At 36.6% G+C, this 20,524-nt stretch overlaps 1 protein-coding gene across 7 annotated transcripts in view; it reads left to right on the forward strand.

Moving 5' to 3' along the window:
• GPHN (gephyrin) overlaps window positions 1–20,524 on the forward strand; it is a 300,320-nt gene that overhangs the window by 243,941 nt on the left and 35,855 nt on the right. For all 7 annotated transcript variants that reach the window (XM_062575845.1, XM_062575846.1, XM_062575851.1 and 4 more), the window contains 4 exons: window positions 1,203–1,245; window positions 7,225–7,362; window positions 13,733–13,825; window positions 17,737–17,792. In XM_062575845.1, the coding sequence (XP_062431829.1) occupies window positions 1,203–1,245; window positions 7,225–7,362; window positions 13,733–13,825; window positions 17,737–17,792 (330 nt within the window). The remainder of the gene's footprint in view (window positions 1–1,202; window positions 1,246–7,224; window positions 7,363–13,732; window positions 13,826–17,736; window positions 17,793–20,524) is intronic.

Raw genomic sequence — 20,524 nt, forward strand, 5'->3', positions numbered from 1 at the left:
GGTCACCTGTGCTATTCCACTTTTTTAACTATGTCCAAATAATTTTATCTTATTAGTCATCTCACTGAAATATAGCAATATATCTATGAATGATGTACGAAAGGGGAGGATTCAGTTCATACTCTCTTAGGTGCTTGTCTTCCTGAGAGGTTTACTTTAGCCTATGGCTGCAATTTCAGCCACACAAAAAAGCTTTTTGCTCAAGTGTTACCAGTTCAGCCAGCTGACACCATAAAACAGACTTCTTTTCAGATTAGTGCATCTACTAACTTGCAAATTCAGTGGCATCCTTCCAAAGTTAGGAAGAATTAACAAGAGCTGATGCTTCAGTAAACGTACAGCTTAAACTGTGTTGTGTCTACAAGACTGATAACCTTCAAAACTAAAAATTTTTTAATCTACCTGGTAAACAGGTGGAACTCTAAAAGCCAGCGCTAACTAGAGGATTAGACCAATGGTAGTCCTCCACTGGAGTCAGACTAATGAATCTGGAATAGCACAGGGGCAGCTAAGCACCCAGGAAGAGGATCTGCTGAGAAGCCAGTTGCCATTCTTACACGGTTACTTTTTAATTGCACTATAAAATTCATCCTGAACATCGCATTTCCTTTAGCCAAACTGTAACAATTGAGTAAATTAATCTAGCTCCAGCCAGGAGCTGTTTATACAACTGTGAGTTGTTTATACAATTATGAAGAAGGTTTGTTAAATATTTTCAGAATCAACATAATCTAGATTGAATATATTTAAACTCTTTCTGTAATACCTGAAAATTTCAACAGTAGAGTTTTAAAGCAGGTCATGATAATATAGTTACATTAGTATTTTGTCTAATCATAAAACAGAGGGCTTAGATTCAGAGTTATGGTAATCATAATTATATGAGAAAATGTGGAATTTTTATATAAAACTGGAGTTTAACAAATAATTTTAAACGGTGTGTTATTTGATTTTACTCTTATTATCCTGTCCTTACGCCATCTTATCTGTTGTTAGGAGAGTTTTAAATTGCTTATATCGGATTCTGACCAGCCGCTAATATTCTTCTGTTTAAATATATTTCTTTCATGTGGAGAATGTAAGAATGTTGCTGAAAATATGTAGAGCCTCTGTCTTAGATCCCAGGAGCTTGCCCATTTTATCTCTGTATTTTGCATGCCTGTTAACTTCTGTAGCTCACAAACTCTGTGCTCTCTCTGCAGGTCCAGTCCAGGTGCAGCAGCAAGGAGAACATCCTCAGAGCAAGTGAGTTTTGAAACTTTCTAGCTTTACTGTGAGAATAACACTGCTGTTGTAGACAGACAAGGAGAGAGCAAGTTATAATCAGATGAGAGGAGAAGGAGAGGGCTGGGATGTGTGTGGGTTCACAGAAGAAATTTAAGAACTTAAGACAATGTCTTAAGTTCTCCTAAGTCCAAAGACCTCTCCTCAGTCCAAAGAGGAAATACAAATGTAAATAGCTTGTAATGTTCATACATTAACTGATAGTTACCTTTTAATTTTTCTTTCCAAGTTGTTCTTCTAATGACACCAAGGTCCATGTTGTTATGTTGGCATATTGCTTTAAATGGTAGTGCACATGCAAGTTTTGTGGGCACAAAGAATCAACGCTCAAAGAAAATGAAAATGGAAATTCTCAAGTTGAATTTATATGTTTTTTATTTTCAAACTTGAGCATGAAGTTGAGTGCTGAGCTTTTGTAAAATGAAACCAAAGCTGTAAAGGTTAAAAATTGAAGTTTCATCCACATTACCTGTTCCATAATTTGCAAAATTCCTTTCAGTTTTATACAAATCTTTCCTAGCGTAAAAATTGTTCTACCATATATATATACATATATATATATGTATATAATAACCTGCATAGGAATTTATTTTGTGATCAGGCAGAAGGCTGTTGTGAATTTTTCATCTTGCACAGTCAATTGATTTCAGTGCTAAAGGATTACTTTGTCATATAAAATGCTGCTTGTTGTAAATAATTATTTTAGAGCTATCTGACATCTGTGAAAGACAGTTGAGAGTGTCTCAGGAATTGTTTAATGTCATTAACTTATGATAAAAAGCCATATCATAATTTTAGAATTAAAAAGCCATTATTTGTTTTTGTCTCCAGGTGTATTTAAATGTGTGATAGAGCTAAAAGCAAAGTTAGCATTTGTTTCTAGGAAGAAATAGGAAGAAAGAAGGATTAGGAGTTACATGAGCTTCCTTCTTCCTTTTTGCATTAACATTATTCATTCTAGTGCAAAAATTCTGGTTTTGAATATATATAATCTTGGCTTGGCTTGCAGAAATAATAGGTGTCACTTCTGGTGTTGGAAGAGTCATGTTAGAGATCAGTGGATTTTACCTAGTTGCAAGCGGAGTGGGTTGGAGAAAGCATTTCCCACTAGATTTTAACAGCAACTTTGAACACTTGCTTAAACAAGCAAATGACCCGTGTTAGACGCAGAGCTCCAAGCTGGGAGGCAGCACTTTGGGCACCGTTCAGAGATTGGCCTCTGAGTGGTTGATTGGCATTTTAAGGGTTAAAAAAGGTAAATGTTAATTTCTGAGGTGGCTAACGAAGAGTTTTAGAAAGCAAGGAAACTTAAAGATATTTTCCAGAATTGCTGACCAAAACTGTATTGCTTCTAAAGAGAAGTATGTTTCTAGAGAGGCCAAATTCTTTAAAAAAAAATTTTAGGGTGGTTTAAAAAAAAGCATAGTTTACAAAAGATTATAAGAGGCAAACTATAGTTTACTATGGTTTATGGTACAATCTTATCAAAAGTACTGTAGTAGTATCTAGCGTAAATGAAAATAGTGTCTATTTTACTCTTTGCATGAACAGTGAATGTTTTAATCCTGTGGACAGTGCAGAGGAGAGCAGGAAAGGAGCGTGAACTCTGTTTCGCTTTGCACATCATCAGAACAGCTACTGACACAATTCTCTCTGAAGAATTATTAACTCATACGTCTCATGATGGCAGAAGAAACACCCTGGATTTTTCTGATATTAAGATCTGAAGGGCTGTAGAAAAATCATCTTTCTGACTTGTAACCTGACCAGGCCTGGAGTGTCAGGGATAGCCTACACTTGGGGAGGAAGCTGAAGAGCCATTTTTACTGAGTATAATCGCACCTGAAATATATTGTAGCTTCTTTTTGTGGGGTATGCTGCTTCTAAATTAGGTACATTACATAAAACTATGCAGGAAGACATTCGCCAGGTATCTACTGGGCTTGGAGCGCTGGAATCCAGTAAGAGCTGGAGCTGCACTGAAAATCCTGCTCAGAGGATCACACCTTGCTTTCCTGTCTGGGGAGAGGTCACATATCTGCAGCTTGACCTTATGTAAGGGCGAACAGGAAAAAGTTAGGAAATGTAGGAATGTGTATGGGCATACATGGAAGAGATGACTCATCTCACTGCAGTAATTACTGTCATTCTTCTGGCTCTTTCTTCAGAGCATTTAATCATGTGGCATTTTGGCAGCTGGAAACAATTACAGACATTATCTAGCGTCACGTAACATCATGATAACAAAAAATCAGTCTATATCAGATATCGATATACGCAGCCAGTTCTTACAACTTAACACACTGGATTTTGAAATACTGGCTTTTTTTTTTTTTTTTTTTGCTAAAAACTAGCTCTAGTTCAGATGGGCCATGAACATTCCCAGGAGCTTATAATTTGAGCTGAGGATGTATTGCAAGCTTTTAAAGGGCCAGTGTGCATCAGCAAGAGTTCAAGACGTTATGCTGCTGAAGATGTATATAGGCGTCTTTTACTATTTTTGACTATGCGGTTTACTTTCTTATCACTAAAGTTAAAGGATTCCTATCTAGTGACGCGACAGCCAGCGCCTAATGGCTGTAGCATAAAGGTTGTTTGGTGTTTCACAGTTCCGCCGAATTTCACTGCTCTGACACTTTTTTTCTTGTGGCTTTCTCATCTTTCTAAGTTTTCCGTGTAAGACAAAAATATCCTACTTTATACAGCCAGGAAAAAAGCTTTTAGCGTATATTGTACGGCATCTGCTGCAGTTATTACATTGTATTACAGGGTGTCTTTTGGTGACATATATTCACAGAAAGGTCTGGGAAATTTCACATACTTTTTATCTTTGTCTTACTTGTGCATTCCTTTTAGCATCCTTGTATTTATGAAGGTGCTAACAAAAGTTACAATAATTACAAATGAATATTAGTTTGCAAATGACATTCCTATTGTTAAATCCAGGAAAGTAATTTTTCCACTAGCTATGTTTGTATCATACAGTAGTTTAGTAGGGATCCTTTTTCCTTGATTTGCTTAAGAGAAAGTCGTGTTTCAGACTGTGAAAAGTCATAATATAGTTGAAATATATCTCATTAGCTGTATCTCCCTTCCTCAGTTTGCTGATTGTTATATTAAGGAAGGAAATAAAATTAGTTAGAAATTATTTGTGCTTGACAAATTCACAGTGCCTGATTTTATTGCCATGTTATCTTCTAAATATTTACAAAGAGATTGTTGAAATAAGTTCTTCCAGGATCTTTGCTGGGACTGGAATTAGGCTGACAAATTTCTTTTTTATTTCTTCCTCTTACAGATAGGTTGACAGCAAAAAATGAGTAAATGAACTGTCTGCTACAAAAGTTGTTTGAAAAAGCACGTGTCAGTGCTGAAAGAAGTTTCATGTATACAGACATTATTGATGCATTAGTCTTCTCTTCTGAAGTAAAAAAAAAAATTAAAAAAAAATGCATGATTGTATTACCTTAAAGTTGTTCTGCGTAGAAGGCAACATTTAAAACAATTATCTGTTTTTTTTTTTTCCAAAATGTGAAGGTATGCACAGCAGCAAATGGGGCATCTGGGTAGCAAGGACAAAGTGAAATAATGTAGTTAAAAATGAGACTTCTTATTATTTGTCAACATTATTTTATTATAAATTATGTTGGTTTAGAAATATAATTAATTATATATAGTATTAGCTACAGTGGTGCTGGATGCTGTGTTTCAATTGCCAAGAGCCAAATGAAATCAAGCATTACCTTAGCTTAGGGTGTAAGACGGCTATGAGAGTTACAGACAAGCCTCATCATTGCCAAGAAACTCTCCTGGGAATGTCTTATTCCTGTAGCCAGTCATTAGACCTCACAGTGCCATATTTTGTTGCCTGTGTAGTCTGAGAAGGCACAGCTGAGTGCTGATGATATTTTTTAGAGATGTTTACTTAGACTTCTTGGCACATCTTGTACTGCACTGAAACAGTTCATATCAAAGTCCCTATTGCACTCTTCATGGTCAAAGTTTAGTGGTTGTATTTCATTCTTACCATCTCTGAGCTGCCAGTTTCCTGGTCGTCTACTATCACTCCAACAGCTCCTCCAATATGTCTTATAAGGAATTGTCCTGTTTCTGGAAATCTCCAGATTTCTTCTAGAGAGCCACAGAGCTGTGTCCTTAATCCACTTCTTTTATCCCTTCAGACCTTCTTCTATCCCTTTAAACCTTGCCTCTGACCCATCTATATCAAATAAAAATTCAGCTACTCTCTATGCCGAACTGTTTCTCCAGAGTTGTCTCCTTTACCTGTGTTTGACACTGATGCTTAGCTATTCCCTGGTAAGTTTTACCAGTCACTATGAACAATCCACAGTCCCCCTCCACACTCCACACTGGTATTACCTGGGCTTCATCTTCATCTTATACTTCATTCTGTTTTCTTAAAGCCAGACTGTGCATGCTTCTTATAGACTCCTTTGACATAGTTCTTGAAATAAGGCTTTTCCTGTCAATGAATACGGCTGAAATTCTTGTTAAGGATCTCATGTTGTATTTCTAGAATATCATCCACTTTGGCTCTCATAAATACATTCTTGATCCAGGCAAATCCTTTAAATATACTTCTGCAAATATCATTTTCCTAATCTTTTGGTTTGTATCTGTTATCCTTGTTTATGTGTCATGACACTAGTCCTCTCTCTTCAGTTGCTTCTCTTCACTTTCAAAGTCCTTCAGAGCTTGTTGACCCCTCAGTTACTCACTCTCCTAAAGTATCAGGAAATCAAACATACTGCAAGTGATAGTTTTCTATCCATTGACTGATTTTCAAACAACTTCTTTCATATCTTCACCCAACGTGACCCTCGTATTTGGAAAAACTAAACTTCCATTAATCTACCTTACTATCTTCACTCAAGTTATATATTTAAACATTACTTTGCTGGGGTGACTACAAAATCATGGCAATGGTTAGGCTGCCCACTAGCTAGTAGTGCTCTATGTTATGCTGACTGTCCCATGATTTTGTTGTGCTCCCCTCTATCCTACCTTCTAACCTGTTGACTCCCATCTTAGATTGCAAACTCACTGGAGCTGTGTCTGTTTTAAAGTTTTCTCTGTGCGCGCACATAGCATAATGAGAGGTATTTGTTGAGTGTAGTAATAATCTGTACCTAGTTGATAGAGAATCTCTTAGACTTCTAAGTTGCCAGTTTTTTAAATGTAGTGTCATAACTCCTTATTTCCAGATGATGGAACAGTATCAACAACTACTTCAAACTGCCAGCTTTTATATGCTAGCAATGCTGATGTTGTCTCTGTTTATTTTTCACCATCCGTAGCCGATAGACTTGCTTATCTTGTTTAGGTTTAGTTTAGCTGGGAAAGAGGTATGATTTGTTTTCAAGATGGAGTGTACACACATAGTTCAGAAACTTTTATGTATCATTAGAATCAAAGCTATGGCATACTACAGTCCTCTCCAAGGGCATTATTGTAGATTTTGAATGGGAGAGAAGGAGAGAAGGAATACTTAACTCAGTGGAACTCAATATGTCCAGGATCTGACTGTCAAAGTGCAGCTACTCATCAGAAGGCTTTCGAAGCTGTCAAGGAAGAACAGAATGAGTGAATGAGTGAGTTGTCCTGAGCACTAGACAGATCACAGAAGTGGGTCACTGTCAAATCTGCATTGTCGGTGAAGGGTTTCTGTTTCTGATTAACTGTTTATTTTATTCTCATCAAGACTTCTGGCATATTTTTAATAACAAGTAAGGATATTAACTTTGTGAACTTTTTCACTTATCAATTGTATTTTGTTTTAAATCTCCTACTTGATTGTAGTTGAATACAATACCTTTCCACTTTCTGGGCCATTTGCATTTCAGTAAAGTAGTTTAAATAACGTTGCTCTGTGTGTATATACACTGTATCATGCAGAAACTTGGTGCTCTCTCTTTACAGGTCACAGTGCTGTTGACATTACCAAGGTAGCAAGAAGACACCGCATGTCTCCATTCCCATTGACATCTATGGACAAGGCCTTCATCACAGTTCTGGAGATGACCCCAGTGCTCGGAACAGAAATCATCAATTACAGAGGTACTTTACATATAGCTGGATTCTTCATGAGGATTAGGATGGTTATTTCTTTTCTCACAGCCAGCTTAAGCACTTGCAGCAATATGCAACAAAGCAAAAACCTAAAAACCACAGTTTGCCTCAGTGATTGATTTAACACTGGACATGTGTGGATGCTGTCTGGCTCCATTTTGTATTATGATCTGTTCTCTCTCGCTGTGGGAGATGCTTACTTCACCCCCTTTCAATCTGAGATTGATCAAAGTTGTTATTGATTCCAGATCACTTTTTTCCATGTCTGTGTCTTTAACAGTTCATCTCGGTCTGTTTTCCCAGATCCTACCTGGCTTACCAGTCATTCCAGAATTTGCCTCCTCTGAAATACATGTTCCCCTTTCTGTTCTGCCATTCCATTGAGCCTTTTCTGATCTTTAATTTAACTGTTTGGTTTCCTGAAGCTTTATAATAAAAGGTAATTGTTACTGTTTTAAACACCTAGGTTATCTTAAAAGACTTCAAACAGCAAAGAGTCAGACTTAACTGTGTCTATACTCATAAATAAATGGGCTAGGTGAGGCCATTCTCTGGCCTTAAGAGGAATTAGCATGGTGCCACTCACATCTATGCAGCTAACCTATCCTCCCTCCTGAAATAGTGTGTTCATAATGGCTGTTAGGAATGACCCTTGCCTCTGCTCCCTGGCACCAAATCGGAAGTTTTCTGGGAGAGAGTTATTGGCACAGGACAAAACCATAACAGAGAACATGCTTGCAAATAATCCTAAAGTTGGTGGGGAGAGGGAAATAGACCTCTCCAGATTTTCCAAAGGTGAGCTGATGAGCAGAGAGGCAGTGGAACTGTGAGGCTCATGAGGCAAGATGTTCAGGATCTCAATGCACTGTAGATAATAGAGAAGTACAGATGGTTTCCAAATGGGAAATTCTCTATTCTGGTTTGAATGTTCAGAGATTTCATGTTCTTCAAATCTTTGTGCTGCCACAAACCTCTGAAATACCTTCATATTTACATACTGATTTGGCAAGGTTTGCACAGAATTGCACCTCTGCATTTAGCAGATCTCTAAGAAGATACTGCATGTCCTTCATTCTTAAAAGCACCAGACTAGTTTAACAGTGTATGCATATTACACCCTGAGCTGTCATAATGGTATGTAGACTAGGAGACATGAAGGCATTAACGTCTGAGTAAAGCTATCAGATCTTGGATAGCTGTCAGTAGTCTGGGCCTGAGCACGCTTAAGTTTGGCTTTGCTAGTGCACGTGCACATTCTCTAGTGTGCGTTGGAAGGGTATGTTCCAAATATACGTGAGGCTTTGCTTGCATGCTAGCAATTTGGACAGTAGACAAGTTTGATTTTGACCTAATTGAGGCCACTTTTAACTGATAATTGTTGACATGGCCATGCATTTCTTCTGGAAAGTAACTGTTCGTGAATATAGATAAGACTCCAAAACCTTTTTCAAAGTTTTAATGCCTTGCACATTAAAGCTTTTGGCCCTGTTATTCCTTGGATCCTTGTTTCTTTCTGTTTTTTTCTTTTTAGTTTCTTAGATTACTTGCATAGCGAGTATGCAAGTAAGGAATAGTGCTTTCATAGTGTAACACTGCTGCTCATACCATGCTCTTTATTGCTATACTATACAGTGTGAAGACTCTTGCCTTTCTTTAAGATCATGTATTCATTACTTGCAGTCCAGGAATATTGCCTTTTTTGGTCTTTAATTCTATAACCTGTATGAAACATTACATATTGTTTCACAACAATGTTCTCAGAATACTTTTCTGTACCATTATTAGATTAGATTTAGCTGAGATATGCAGGGGACATAAGCAGTATAGTTCCCATGGAAGTTAAGAAAATGTAGCTAAAAATATTTTTGTAGATATAGAATTACATGTAGATAACAATGTATTTTTACACCAGTCTTCCATACCAGTCTTCATGCAAACTTATTTATATGAGCAGCTGGTAGCAGCCTTTTCATGTATCTGGTTTATAAGCCTCTTTACTAGAACCAGGGTAAAATTAGATGAAAGCACAGCGTATCCCACTTCCTGCTGCATCATGCTTTGGACAAACCTTTTACAATATATTATAAAATAAAAAACATACAAAATATGGGCTAAATACCATTTTTGTGTTTATAGTAGTAATGTTACTATATAAATGATGGAGCGATTTCATCCAAACCACATAGTCTTCAAAATGTCTTTACAGGCAGAGTGGAGGTAAGTGGTCTTTGCCAGATGTTTACATTCTATATAGAGTTTAACTTACCTTCATTTGTCAAATAGGCAATTTGATAGTTTTCTGTTCTCATTCAACTGCATGGGAATATGATATCAAGGTAAGAGAAGGTATTCTAGCGTACTTTATAATATCTTAGTTGTTACTTCATTCTGCTCTTTAGATTACCTGATTACTGTATTGAATTCAGGCTGCTTTGAAGACTGGAACATACCAATTATTATTACTTGTAATACTATATCTAAAAAATAATGCTCAGAGTCTGTTGTTGTCATGGTTGGAGACACTTTTGTTACGACCCTCTACCCCTCACCCAAAACAAGAAAGTTAGAGACACGGTAAGCTCACCAGCTGTATAGATTTCTACTTGATTTAGTATTCGCATCATTGTACCAACAATGAAAAGATCAAAAGTTAAGTACTTTAATCTTGTTGCACTGCAGTGAAGTAGTCTTGCAATTTATTTATCAGTAAGTATACGTTTGTCTTCGCAGTGTAAAATTGCCTAATACATATGAAATTTCATGATTGCAACTTCAGAAGACATCCTGAAGGACACGTGTGTCTATGGTACTGGAAATTCAATTCTCTCAATTTACAGAGAGATCTTAGATACGAATCTCATGATACAATCTTGTTTTCGGAAGTTCTTAAGTGATTACCATAGTATTATACAATCAAATATATGAGGTTTTTGTGTATGTGTGTTTATATATATATATGTATGTATGTATGTATATGTGTGCATATATATATATGCATGTATATGTTTATGCTTAGTAAAATATCTTTAATTCTGAAGAATGCTATAATTAATAAGCAGTTTTTCACTTAGTTATCTATTAATTTATTTTTCAATTAATGTACCTGTTATTTCAGTAGATAACTAAACTGTAGTCCTGGAGGTTTGAATCCTAACTATCTGTAATCAGAAGAGCAGTAGTATACTGTGTTTGTTTCCTGTGTGGTTTTTGTGTCTTGAATTAACACTGAGCTCCTGAAACTTTCTTTTTAGGAGCAGAAATACTCTGCAGGGAAGATGGAATTTTTAAAGTTCTAGGATTGATGTTGATTTTATTAACAAATTATCTGATTTGTATAAACTTATTAATTGATTCCTAAACATATTGCAATATTCATCCTCAGTATACCTAAACAAAGCTGCTGAGTGGTACTCTGTATAATTAGACAGTATCAGTGGAATTCTTGCCTTCATTCTGAAGACAAGTGCTGACTTAATTCTCGATTAAATCAAGGCATGCTGTAGCCTCTCAAATCTATTATCTCCTAACTTTAGGGGAGGGATGAGTGAAGTTATCTTTTGAAACATGACTTTCAGATTGATAAGTGTATTGCTTAGTGCCTGTATACATCATTTAGCTTCTTCTATACTAAAAAATGGGACAGTTCTAAAATTTCTTTTACAACTACCATAAAGCAAAAAAATCTCAAGCACATTTCCCATCTGTCATTATCAGTAGCTCGTAGGAAGACCCCAGTTAGCATTTTATACCAGCTGGATGCAGTTACCTGAACATTGCTCAGTGGGTTTATAAGGTTAGGTTATTAGAGTTCATGTTAGTGATTCTACCAATTTTCTACCAATATTCTAGATACTTACCAATACTCTACCAAACTAAGAAGAAACAGAAGTTTCACTGATACTGAAAGTACAAAGCAAAGACAATCCACACTTTGTGAGCTTCAGCCTCAGAACTGGGCAGTTTTTCTGATCTAGTCTTAAGAACCCTGTAACTTCTGCAGAACTTGGACATATTTCTCTGCTCATTATTAATTTTGAACTAGCTGATCACTTTGATAGCATTGCTTTTTCATATCACACTGAAGTGCTAGCAGGACAATATTTATGAAATGGAAGGAAATCCTTGACCTCTAGTACAATACCTGTCTCTCTACTTTATCCCCGTACCAATACTCTGAGAGATCACAGTTCTTCACAGAGCTATACCAATTTCACCAAGTGAGCTCTAGAAAAGGTAGTACTCACATTTGAAAAATGAATTTCATGCAATTCTCGCTTTATGTTAGAATCAGAAAGCTATAGGCATGGGAAGGAGTCATCTGATGACATTAAATTGTTTAAGAACGCCTTTTTTGAATTACTGTTCATCAGAAAGGATAAATGGTATATTTTTAAAATAATTGTTCAAAAAAAGAGTGAAGAAGTATTTCAGATGGTTCTTTAATTGCTGACTTGCTTCACTTTAAATACCTAAAGCTTCAACAAATATATCTCTTACTTTTGTTTTCCCGTAATGAAATTCATTCCAGCTACTGACTGGCCATTTGTTCACTTCAGATATTGCATGGCAGAATGCCAGGAACATACTGTCCAACTTTGCTCTAATTGGTGTGATTCTGCATGCAGACAAGAAGTAAAATGAAGACACAACATGCCTGCTAAAATTAGAAGCATCACTTCTCGGTGATTCGGTGTGTCTATGAACTGAGGGTGTTCTTGCCATCCCTTTGAAGGCTGGCTTTTCTGTGCTATAATTAAAATGTCTGTGTCTGCATTCCTTTTTTCAGGCAAGCGTTCAAGCTTTCAGTGGGCTTTCCAATAACTTCTGTCTTATCACATGAAAGTGTTAGTAGACATCACAAAGATGCTTTTCTAGTAGCTTTAAAAAGGTTTTATCAGCATTTCCATGGTAACACCTGTGACAAAATGCAGCATAAATGTTTGCTCCAATTTAAAATTTAATATATTTGGGTACAAGCACATTGATGTTAGAGTTATTAATTACTAGCTAAATTATATTGTGTTAGTAAGTAAAGTATAATTTCCTTTAGGGTGCAACTTAAGTGAAGCTGAACTTTTTCAACTCAGCCAGGTGCTGTTTTTAACAAAATTTGTCTACTCAATGTGCACAGCTAAGTCTTCTGCCTTCCCACTATATCCAGAATCACCTACATTTTCCTGTCTATCTGTAAAACAAGAAATATGCCTTATGTATATATATCTATCTTTTTGGCATGTCTGAAAGATCTTAATCTGTAAAACACATATCCACACAGATTATCCTAACATTACTACCCAGGCATACTTTCGTTCTTTCAGACCTTGCCCTGGATATTACTTTCCTGTAGCACAACACATGTTAAAAGTGGTGGCATCTATTTTCCAGTGAGCTTCCCATTTTCTCCTTAGATATACAGGAGTCAAGCCTGTCTCAGTAGCTCTGGCCCATACGCCCTTTCTTAGTCCATCTAGTCAGGTATGTAATAAACCCTCTACCTCACATCCCCACTACATGGATGGTTAAGACACGTGATTTCTACTTTGTTCCACATCATAAGAAGAGAAAAGAAAGCTCTTGCTGGACCCATAAAAGCAGACCAGTAGCATGCCCTAGGCTGAGGGTAAAGTTGCTCACGCCAGTCTCTGCAGGGAGGCAGAGCCAAATTACAGCTCATCAGTTACTAAATGAAGGGAAAAAATGTGTTTGAAACAGCTATTAAAAATATTTAGAATTATTACAGTGTAAATTTACATAAATAATGCTGACACTTATGTTCACTAACCCTCCACAGAACAGAATTGTTGTCAGCATTTAGGCAAAGCTAAACTATTGCAAAACTTCTCTGTTAATTTATAGTCACATCCATCATTGCTGTTTATGTTGAGTCCTCTGGGCCCAGTCCATCAACTTTCACATTTTCACACAGGACTCATTTTTTGAATGTTATTTTACTAACATTTTGAAAAGCAAAACCTTGTTTAAAAAATTTTAAAGTACAAAGAAGTGCCCATGTATTTTTGAGAGGTTTCAGGATACGGAAACACTTGTTCTGTCTGATTCTGTGTCAGAGCTATTACCTCCAAGTTTAGATACTTGGCATTCAAATCTGCTGTCAACGATTTCTCTGTAACCAGAAACACAAACTTACTGATCAAATCTTTCATCTGTGCTTTCAGACTTCAGTCTTTGTTTCGTTTATGTCCCGGTTTTGACAAAAATCAGAAACCTCAGTGATCTGTTCATGAGATGTGTGCCTGCGTGACATATTTCATCTGTCACATTGCACTACTGTAATTTTTCTCCCTTTCAGTAGCTTTACTGACATGGAGCCTGGTCTTTTCTCTTTTTCTCCTTACAGATGGAATGGGCCGAGTCCTTGCACAAGATGTATATGCAAAAGATAACCTACCACCATTTCCAGCATCAGTAAAAGATGGCTATGCTGTCAGAGGTAAACACACTTTGTAGACATACAATACAGTGTCTATAAAACCACTTTACAGCATATTGTTACTTCACTTCTGTGTTCTGTGAGCCAGAAGTACTTGTATTTTGGATTCAGTTGTGAATATTTTGTTTCAGATTCTATTCAGATCATTGCTGAAGTCACTGTTATGTAGAACTCAGCTGTCTTGAAGGAAGACAATGAAGTTTAATTCAGATATTTTAAATGGATGCGTGTGTGTGTGTGTGCAAATGTACATCCAAGTGTGCTGATAGACATGCACCTGAGTTGCAAATAAATTTCATAGAAACAAAAAGAATTCGGAGGAGTAGCATGAGAATACCTGTTTCTGAATAACAGTTTCTTCTTCTCTTTCTCTGTTATTAATCTAATCAAGAATTCCCTACATCTGTTATTTTATTGAACTGTCACAGTCCAGCTTCCTATCTGTGAATTATTTTATGGTTGTATTAGACAGTTTTTGAAAACGCATGTGAGACTGTATTATGAAGGCATCTCAGAAGAAAAACTCATACTTGAGAAAATAGTTCAGCTGCTGTATCTGAATAGGTAATGTGGCTTTAAGGAGAGAGCAGTGAACAGTTTCCGAGGAGATCTAAATCCATCCTCTGTTTTGCCACTAGATGCTATATGATTTTGAGCAAGTTGCTTCCCAGTTCATCAGTTTTTCCATTTGTAGAGTAGGACTAATGATATTTCTGCAGATACCTATGGAGGAAAAGCTATATATAAGAATGCACATTAAATTAGTGATGTCATTATGGTAGAAGTTGAATCATCATAACACCGTGTTGAAATTTGGAGCATGATAGCCAACTTTGTTTTAGGACATTAAAATGTCTTTTTTGTTACTGGCAGCTGAAACAGTGGAAGGCAACTTGCCATGAAATAGACTGTCTGCAAGCCCAGGCAATAGAAGTAGACCAATAGGCTCCCTGTGGACTTGATATAAAAATAAAATTCCACGTCTGCAAGATGCGGTTGACTGCAGCTGTCCATCATCCATGTGTGTGAGAGACAGGCACACTAAAATGCCTAGTAACAGCAGCAAGGAAGTGCAGATGTAGCCAGAAAAATACACGTAGCATAATGCTGAGATGAGGTGGGGAGCTTTGGGAAGAATGCTGGCTGAAAAGGGCTTTGAGAGCAGGAGAATGGTCTCTTGCAATTTGATTCCTGCAAGGTAAAGGAAATCAAAAGTAGAGTCTTAGTAAACAAGCAGTAGTGCTTCAGAATACTAATGAAGTCCAGCATCAACTTCTCACAGAACCAACCCACAAGACCCTAGTTTGGGGGGTGGATTCTGACAGGTAATAGTATTATTATGCCTCTTGTAGCCTTGCTATTTCATGATATGAAAGACAAAGCTTGCAGTCAGAGGTAATATCATTTATAACATTAGCTGATTTTTTTTTTTTTTAGAAAAAAAAAGGATTAGCTTTCCGGCACATAAACCTGTCTGCCCCAAGCCTTGTCCACTTTTTTTAAGCTATATCAATTGCTCTAATAAAAGATACACATCACCCATAAATGTTGACTCCATATTGTTACTAACAGGTGAATAATATCTAATGCAGTTGCATTTTATCAGTTATTAAGTAGTTTAGCCATTTGAGATTTTTTTTTTCTCTCTTCTTTTGCTGGATCCTCCTAGCACACTCTTCAGTGAAGGTCTTGGATACTGTGTTCAGTAGTATAATATGCCTTATTCAAAGACAAGTAGCAGAAGATTCCTTTTCCACTTCCTTAGAGTTTACTGTAAAGCCCATATTTTGTGCTGTTTATTAGAATTTTAAAGCTAAAAGTCAGTCATTAATCTACAAACATGTCTAAGCACGGTAGATAGTCATCTGCAGATGCAGCTTATGTATGAGTGCAAATATGATAAATCAGTATACAGACTGAATGGGCATCCTTTTTGGAAGCAGTTCTTCTCAAAGCAATAATGTTATCTAGCTGTATTTTCAGGGCTTTTGAAATAAAAGATATTAGGATAAAGGTTATCACTGATGACACTTCATCTCTGGGAAATGAACAGATTTAAAGTGAATAAAAAGACATATTTGAATGTGATAGCGTGTCTGAAGACAGTTTGTCTGAACACTCTTGACAACATGCCTGATATGCTTGGACATATGAAGTCAAATGTACAGCAGCAGATTTACAGATGTTGATGTCTGCATACCATGGTAGAGCCTATAAAGACTACAAATCTGGTTTTGAAAATGACCATCAAAAGATGTCAAGTTGTAGCCATGACCGTCAAAAGATGTCAAGTTGTAACCAGGGAATTCAAAGAAATTGCTTGTGGTTCTTTCCACATAGACAAAGAAGCACAGTCCTGTGAAACAATCCTTTCTAACTGCATGGAGAAAAGTTAAAAGGTGTATAGATCTGATATAGGCACAGTAATTTTTTCATTACAGAAATTTTCCTTTTGTAAAGAGAAGTTTCACTTAGAAGAAAGTATAATTTAGTTCTGACATTGTACTTTTTTCATATGGTTCTGTATATTTAACAAAACAACCAGCCAGTGAATTAGAAAAATCATATATATATAACTGAGTGATTAGTACTGTGTAATCTTACCATCTTATGCAACTCTGAAATGTTTGTCTGAAATAATGGGAAGAAGTTATCTGACTAAAGTAAGTTCCACTTAGAATGGCTTCTGCATGTGAAAGGACAGTAACTGTACTCAAAACTCTTTACTGGGATCTGAAATCATTAAGCATATGTGGAAATAATAATTGGACTTCAAGTTTACTTTTAAAGATCTTCAGAGTCACTTCATAAAGAACATGGCAGTATTGCCAGCTTAAATGCTTAAAAAACACGAGTTTGAGATTTTTATTTTTTAAACTAACAACTTTGGATTCCTTTTTATTTGCTTTCTGCATTCTTAGGATATGCCTATTCATATTTTAAAGATTTTCACTGAAACTAGAGGAATTAGAATCTACCTTCATTTTTAAGGAAAACAAAGGTTTTTTTATAATGTTTTGATTCTTGTGCTGGGGCACTAATGCAACTTGCAGTAAAACCTTTGGAGTGGGCAGTACTGACAATTTTAATTTCTGGAGCTGCTCAAATAGCACAAAGAGAAAGCTTAAACATCCCCAGTAATGGTGCCTTTTTTTGCCCTGTAAAAACATGTACAGATTTAGCTAAATTAGAAGGTCTGGAGAATTTCTGTTTGTTAAATCAGTCCTGTCTAGCTTTTTAATATTCAGAATGGTTTCCATGAAAGTTTTAAGATACCTATTTCAGTACTACCACTTAAAATAACAAAAAGGAAGAGAACCTGAATTCCTAATGGCATTCCAAGTTGCATTTTCTTAGCCATATTGCTCTTAAGAAAATGCCAAATCTCTGTGGTTAGCTACACATCTGTAGCCACTGCAGTAGTCCACGTTTTCCTCCAAAAGCAGAAGTAGAATCTAGAAATGTCCACTGTCTCCTGGCAAAAGGTTACATAATACTGACAATAGAATAATGCTGACAAAATATGTGATTCCCCTAAGTGAGTTTCGCGTAGGAAAAATTAGCTGTTGCTTTCTCCATTTTGCTCACAGTGGACATTTTTTCAACAAATCTCATGAACATTATTAAATCTTTGCTATTAAAGTAATTTCTGCTATCCTCCTTTTACTTATTCCCATATCTCTGAACAATTTTTGGTTAAAAATACTGTATAACATGTAATTTTCAAAGTAGTAAACACAACTTTAAAATGCCTTAGAAATTTTTTCAAAAATTCTATAACCTTTATCATACTGACACGGAAGAACTGAATCCTAGATCATTCTCTGGTTTTCCTATTCTTAGTTTCTTACATCATTTATTTGGGTTCAGCCTTTTTATCGTCTTTACCATTTGCCCTGTCCATCTTGCAGCTGCTGATGGCCCAGGGGATCGATTCATCATAGGGGAATCCCAGGCTGGTGAGCAGGTGAGCATAATCTCTTTTCTGTTTGATTTTTTAACTTTTCTGTTGTAAGAAATCGCTTTTTACTTTTACAAGCCTTGCTCGTGCTCCAAAACAACATTATTCTTGGAGGTGGCTTGAGATAGGACACAGCTGTATCTAGCCTCCTCCTGTGGGCCTTGGGACATGATTTCAAAAAGTGAGGTAGTGTGGTTACATGGGGAACTAACAAGAAAATCCCAGAATACTTCAGAACATCGTGCTGGTGTGTCCTGTAGGTGTGCATCAGTGCTGTCCTGCGCTAGTACAATGTTAGAGGACACAAGGTTTCCAGTGGTATTACAATTCACAAGGAGAAAAACAAGAAGTAACCACATCTTGCTGACAGACTTTGAAAGAGACATCAGCCCAGCAACTGTTTTCGCAGACTGCTTGGATATTTCACACTGATACCTGCAAACCAAAGTGTGGCAATTTTGTAAATCTTTAAAGATAGATAATGATTAGAAGTCTTGAGAAAGCCTGGCACCAGCCTAGTTTGCGGAGAATTTTGAGTTGCCTTTTCGTGCTTAGTTTTGCTCTTTTTTTGTGTTCACTAAATGAAAAGCGTGTTTGTGCACCCTGCCAGGTACGAGAATTGAGGTTAAGAGCAAGTCGGGCAGCATGCGTCCACGACCTGCTTGTGCTATATAAATATGCAGAACAGACACTTTTTCTGATTTGCTATCAAATTCAAGAGTACATTTGATAAAATTCCTGTACTAATACGGAGGTGACAGAAAAAAATAAGTTACCTCCAATTACTTTGTATTATTCTGTCAATTGAATATACTAGCAACTTAATTACACCTGCTACCTCCAGTTCAGGGGAGCATGAGCTAATCCAGAATGTTTCTTCAGACATTTTAAACCCCAGTTTGTAATTTTTTCCAAAACCTGTTCTGTGCAGTCATGCACAAATGGAGTAAGTGGCAGGCAAAAGAAAAGATGATCTATTTTAACAAGGATTGTATAATGTGGCCATTTTGACTGCTAAACACAAAAACCTCAAGTAAAACAGATGCATTTCAAAAGTTGATACAGGTTTTTGAAGTACCACTAGTAGCAGTATTGTTCAATTTTTTTGAAGTGGAGTTGAACTGCCCCTAAAACTATAATAGACATTTGACTTGGCTAATACTGAGAACTATTAAATAATTTTTGCTGTAGCTCGCATCCATCATCATGAATTACACTTTGGTAGCACAGATATCTTCTGAATACTGATGTTCATGTGAACTCAGATTAATGAATCTGATATCCAAAATACATAAAATCATCTTCAATACTTAAAAGAATTTAAACTGAATTCAGTTTAATTCAGGAACTGAATTCAGGAATGTTGTCACATGTCTTGGATTTTTTAGCCTTTTTCTCTATATTTTCAAACATTAGTCAAGGATCCAGGTAATGGCCCACAGATCTGAAGGACTTCACTGCCCTGATCACTTCAGCAGGTTTGTAGAAATGATAGAAGTGCAAATGAGAGGTCACTTCTCTGCTACAAAACTCAAGAACTCAGAGATGTATCTACAGGGACAGAATAATGTGAATGGGAAACATCTCTGACAAGGAACAAAAACTGGAGGGACAGAGGGAGAAAAATTAGCTTTATACTTCTGGAAATATGAGTGGCAAGTATGAAAAATGAGGCTGTTGACATCTGAATAATTGATCAAAGGTTCTTTCTTAGGCCAACACGTCTTCATGTTCGTCTCCTTCCCAAGAAATGATTTATACCTATGGAAGTCTCCTCAGTCTCATTTCACCCTTCAGTCACTCTCAGCAGCAACATACTGCTTTTCACATTACAGGCCAATTAACTGAATGATTCACAGCAGGGAGCTGACGATAGGTTTAGATTTGGCTTGACCTGTAGCGAAGAAAGAGCTTATGTAACTACCACTAAGAAAGGAAGAAAATAGGACTGAGAATTACAGAAAGGCTGTATAACCAAGTTGGACATTTCGGTATCAAATTGTAGATTTTATATTATTTTCTGATTTCTATTTCCAGGTGGTTATGTTTGTGTAACAGACGCTTTTTATTTTGTATCGAAGAAAACTTTCAGACACTACCCTGCTTTGGAGAGGTTAGGGTACATCTGAGAGCACTAGTCAAGGGCCATCAACGCTGACTGTCAAAAACTGTCCCAGCTGGAGCAATGGTTTTCTTCATATGAGCTTGCATAGCTGAGGCTTAGAATTTCCTAGAAGATGTTTTTTTCTTTTAGAGAGGCTTGTAGGAGGCGTTGTGACTAACCAGCTGTAATATAGGGTGAATACAGTCATTTTTCACCTTTCTGATACCTTCAGCCATTTTGCAGAAGGGAGCTTGCATGTGTCATTGCAGACCATAGTCCTGTAGCCTAGTGCATAGGTGAAAGAGAGAATTCCTAAGATAAGGGGTGTGCTCCGTGGATTATTTCTGTTTTTTATTGAATGACTAACATAGAATAGATTATCAGTGATGAAGGCAAAGGCTAAAACCCAGGACTGCCCTAGTCCGGGTATATGGGAGATCTTAAAGACCTTTAAAAGAGGTTCCGTAAAATTGTTGTACATTATTATGCTTTCTGAGAAGCAATCATTTCTTTATCATCTTCATAGTTTCTAGCCTGGAAGAAAGGAGTCATGCAGATTTACACACAAATCTGATAGTTATCTTTTGTTCAGAAAGTTAATCTGATCAGTTTATCACAGGACAAAAAGGAAATT

Source organism: Rhea pennata, chromosome 5 (genome assembly GCF_028389875.1).
Source record: "Rhea pennata isolate bPtePen1 chromosome 5, bPtePen1.pri, whole genome shotgun sequence".
NCBI lineage: Eukaryota > Metazoa > Chordata > Aves > Rheiformes > Rheidae > Rhea > Rhea pennata.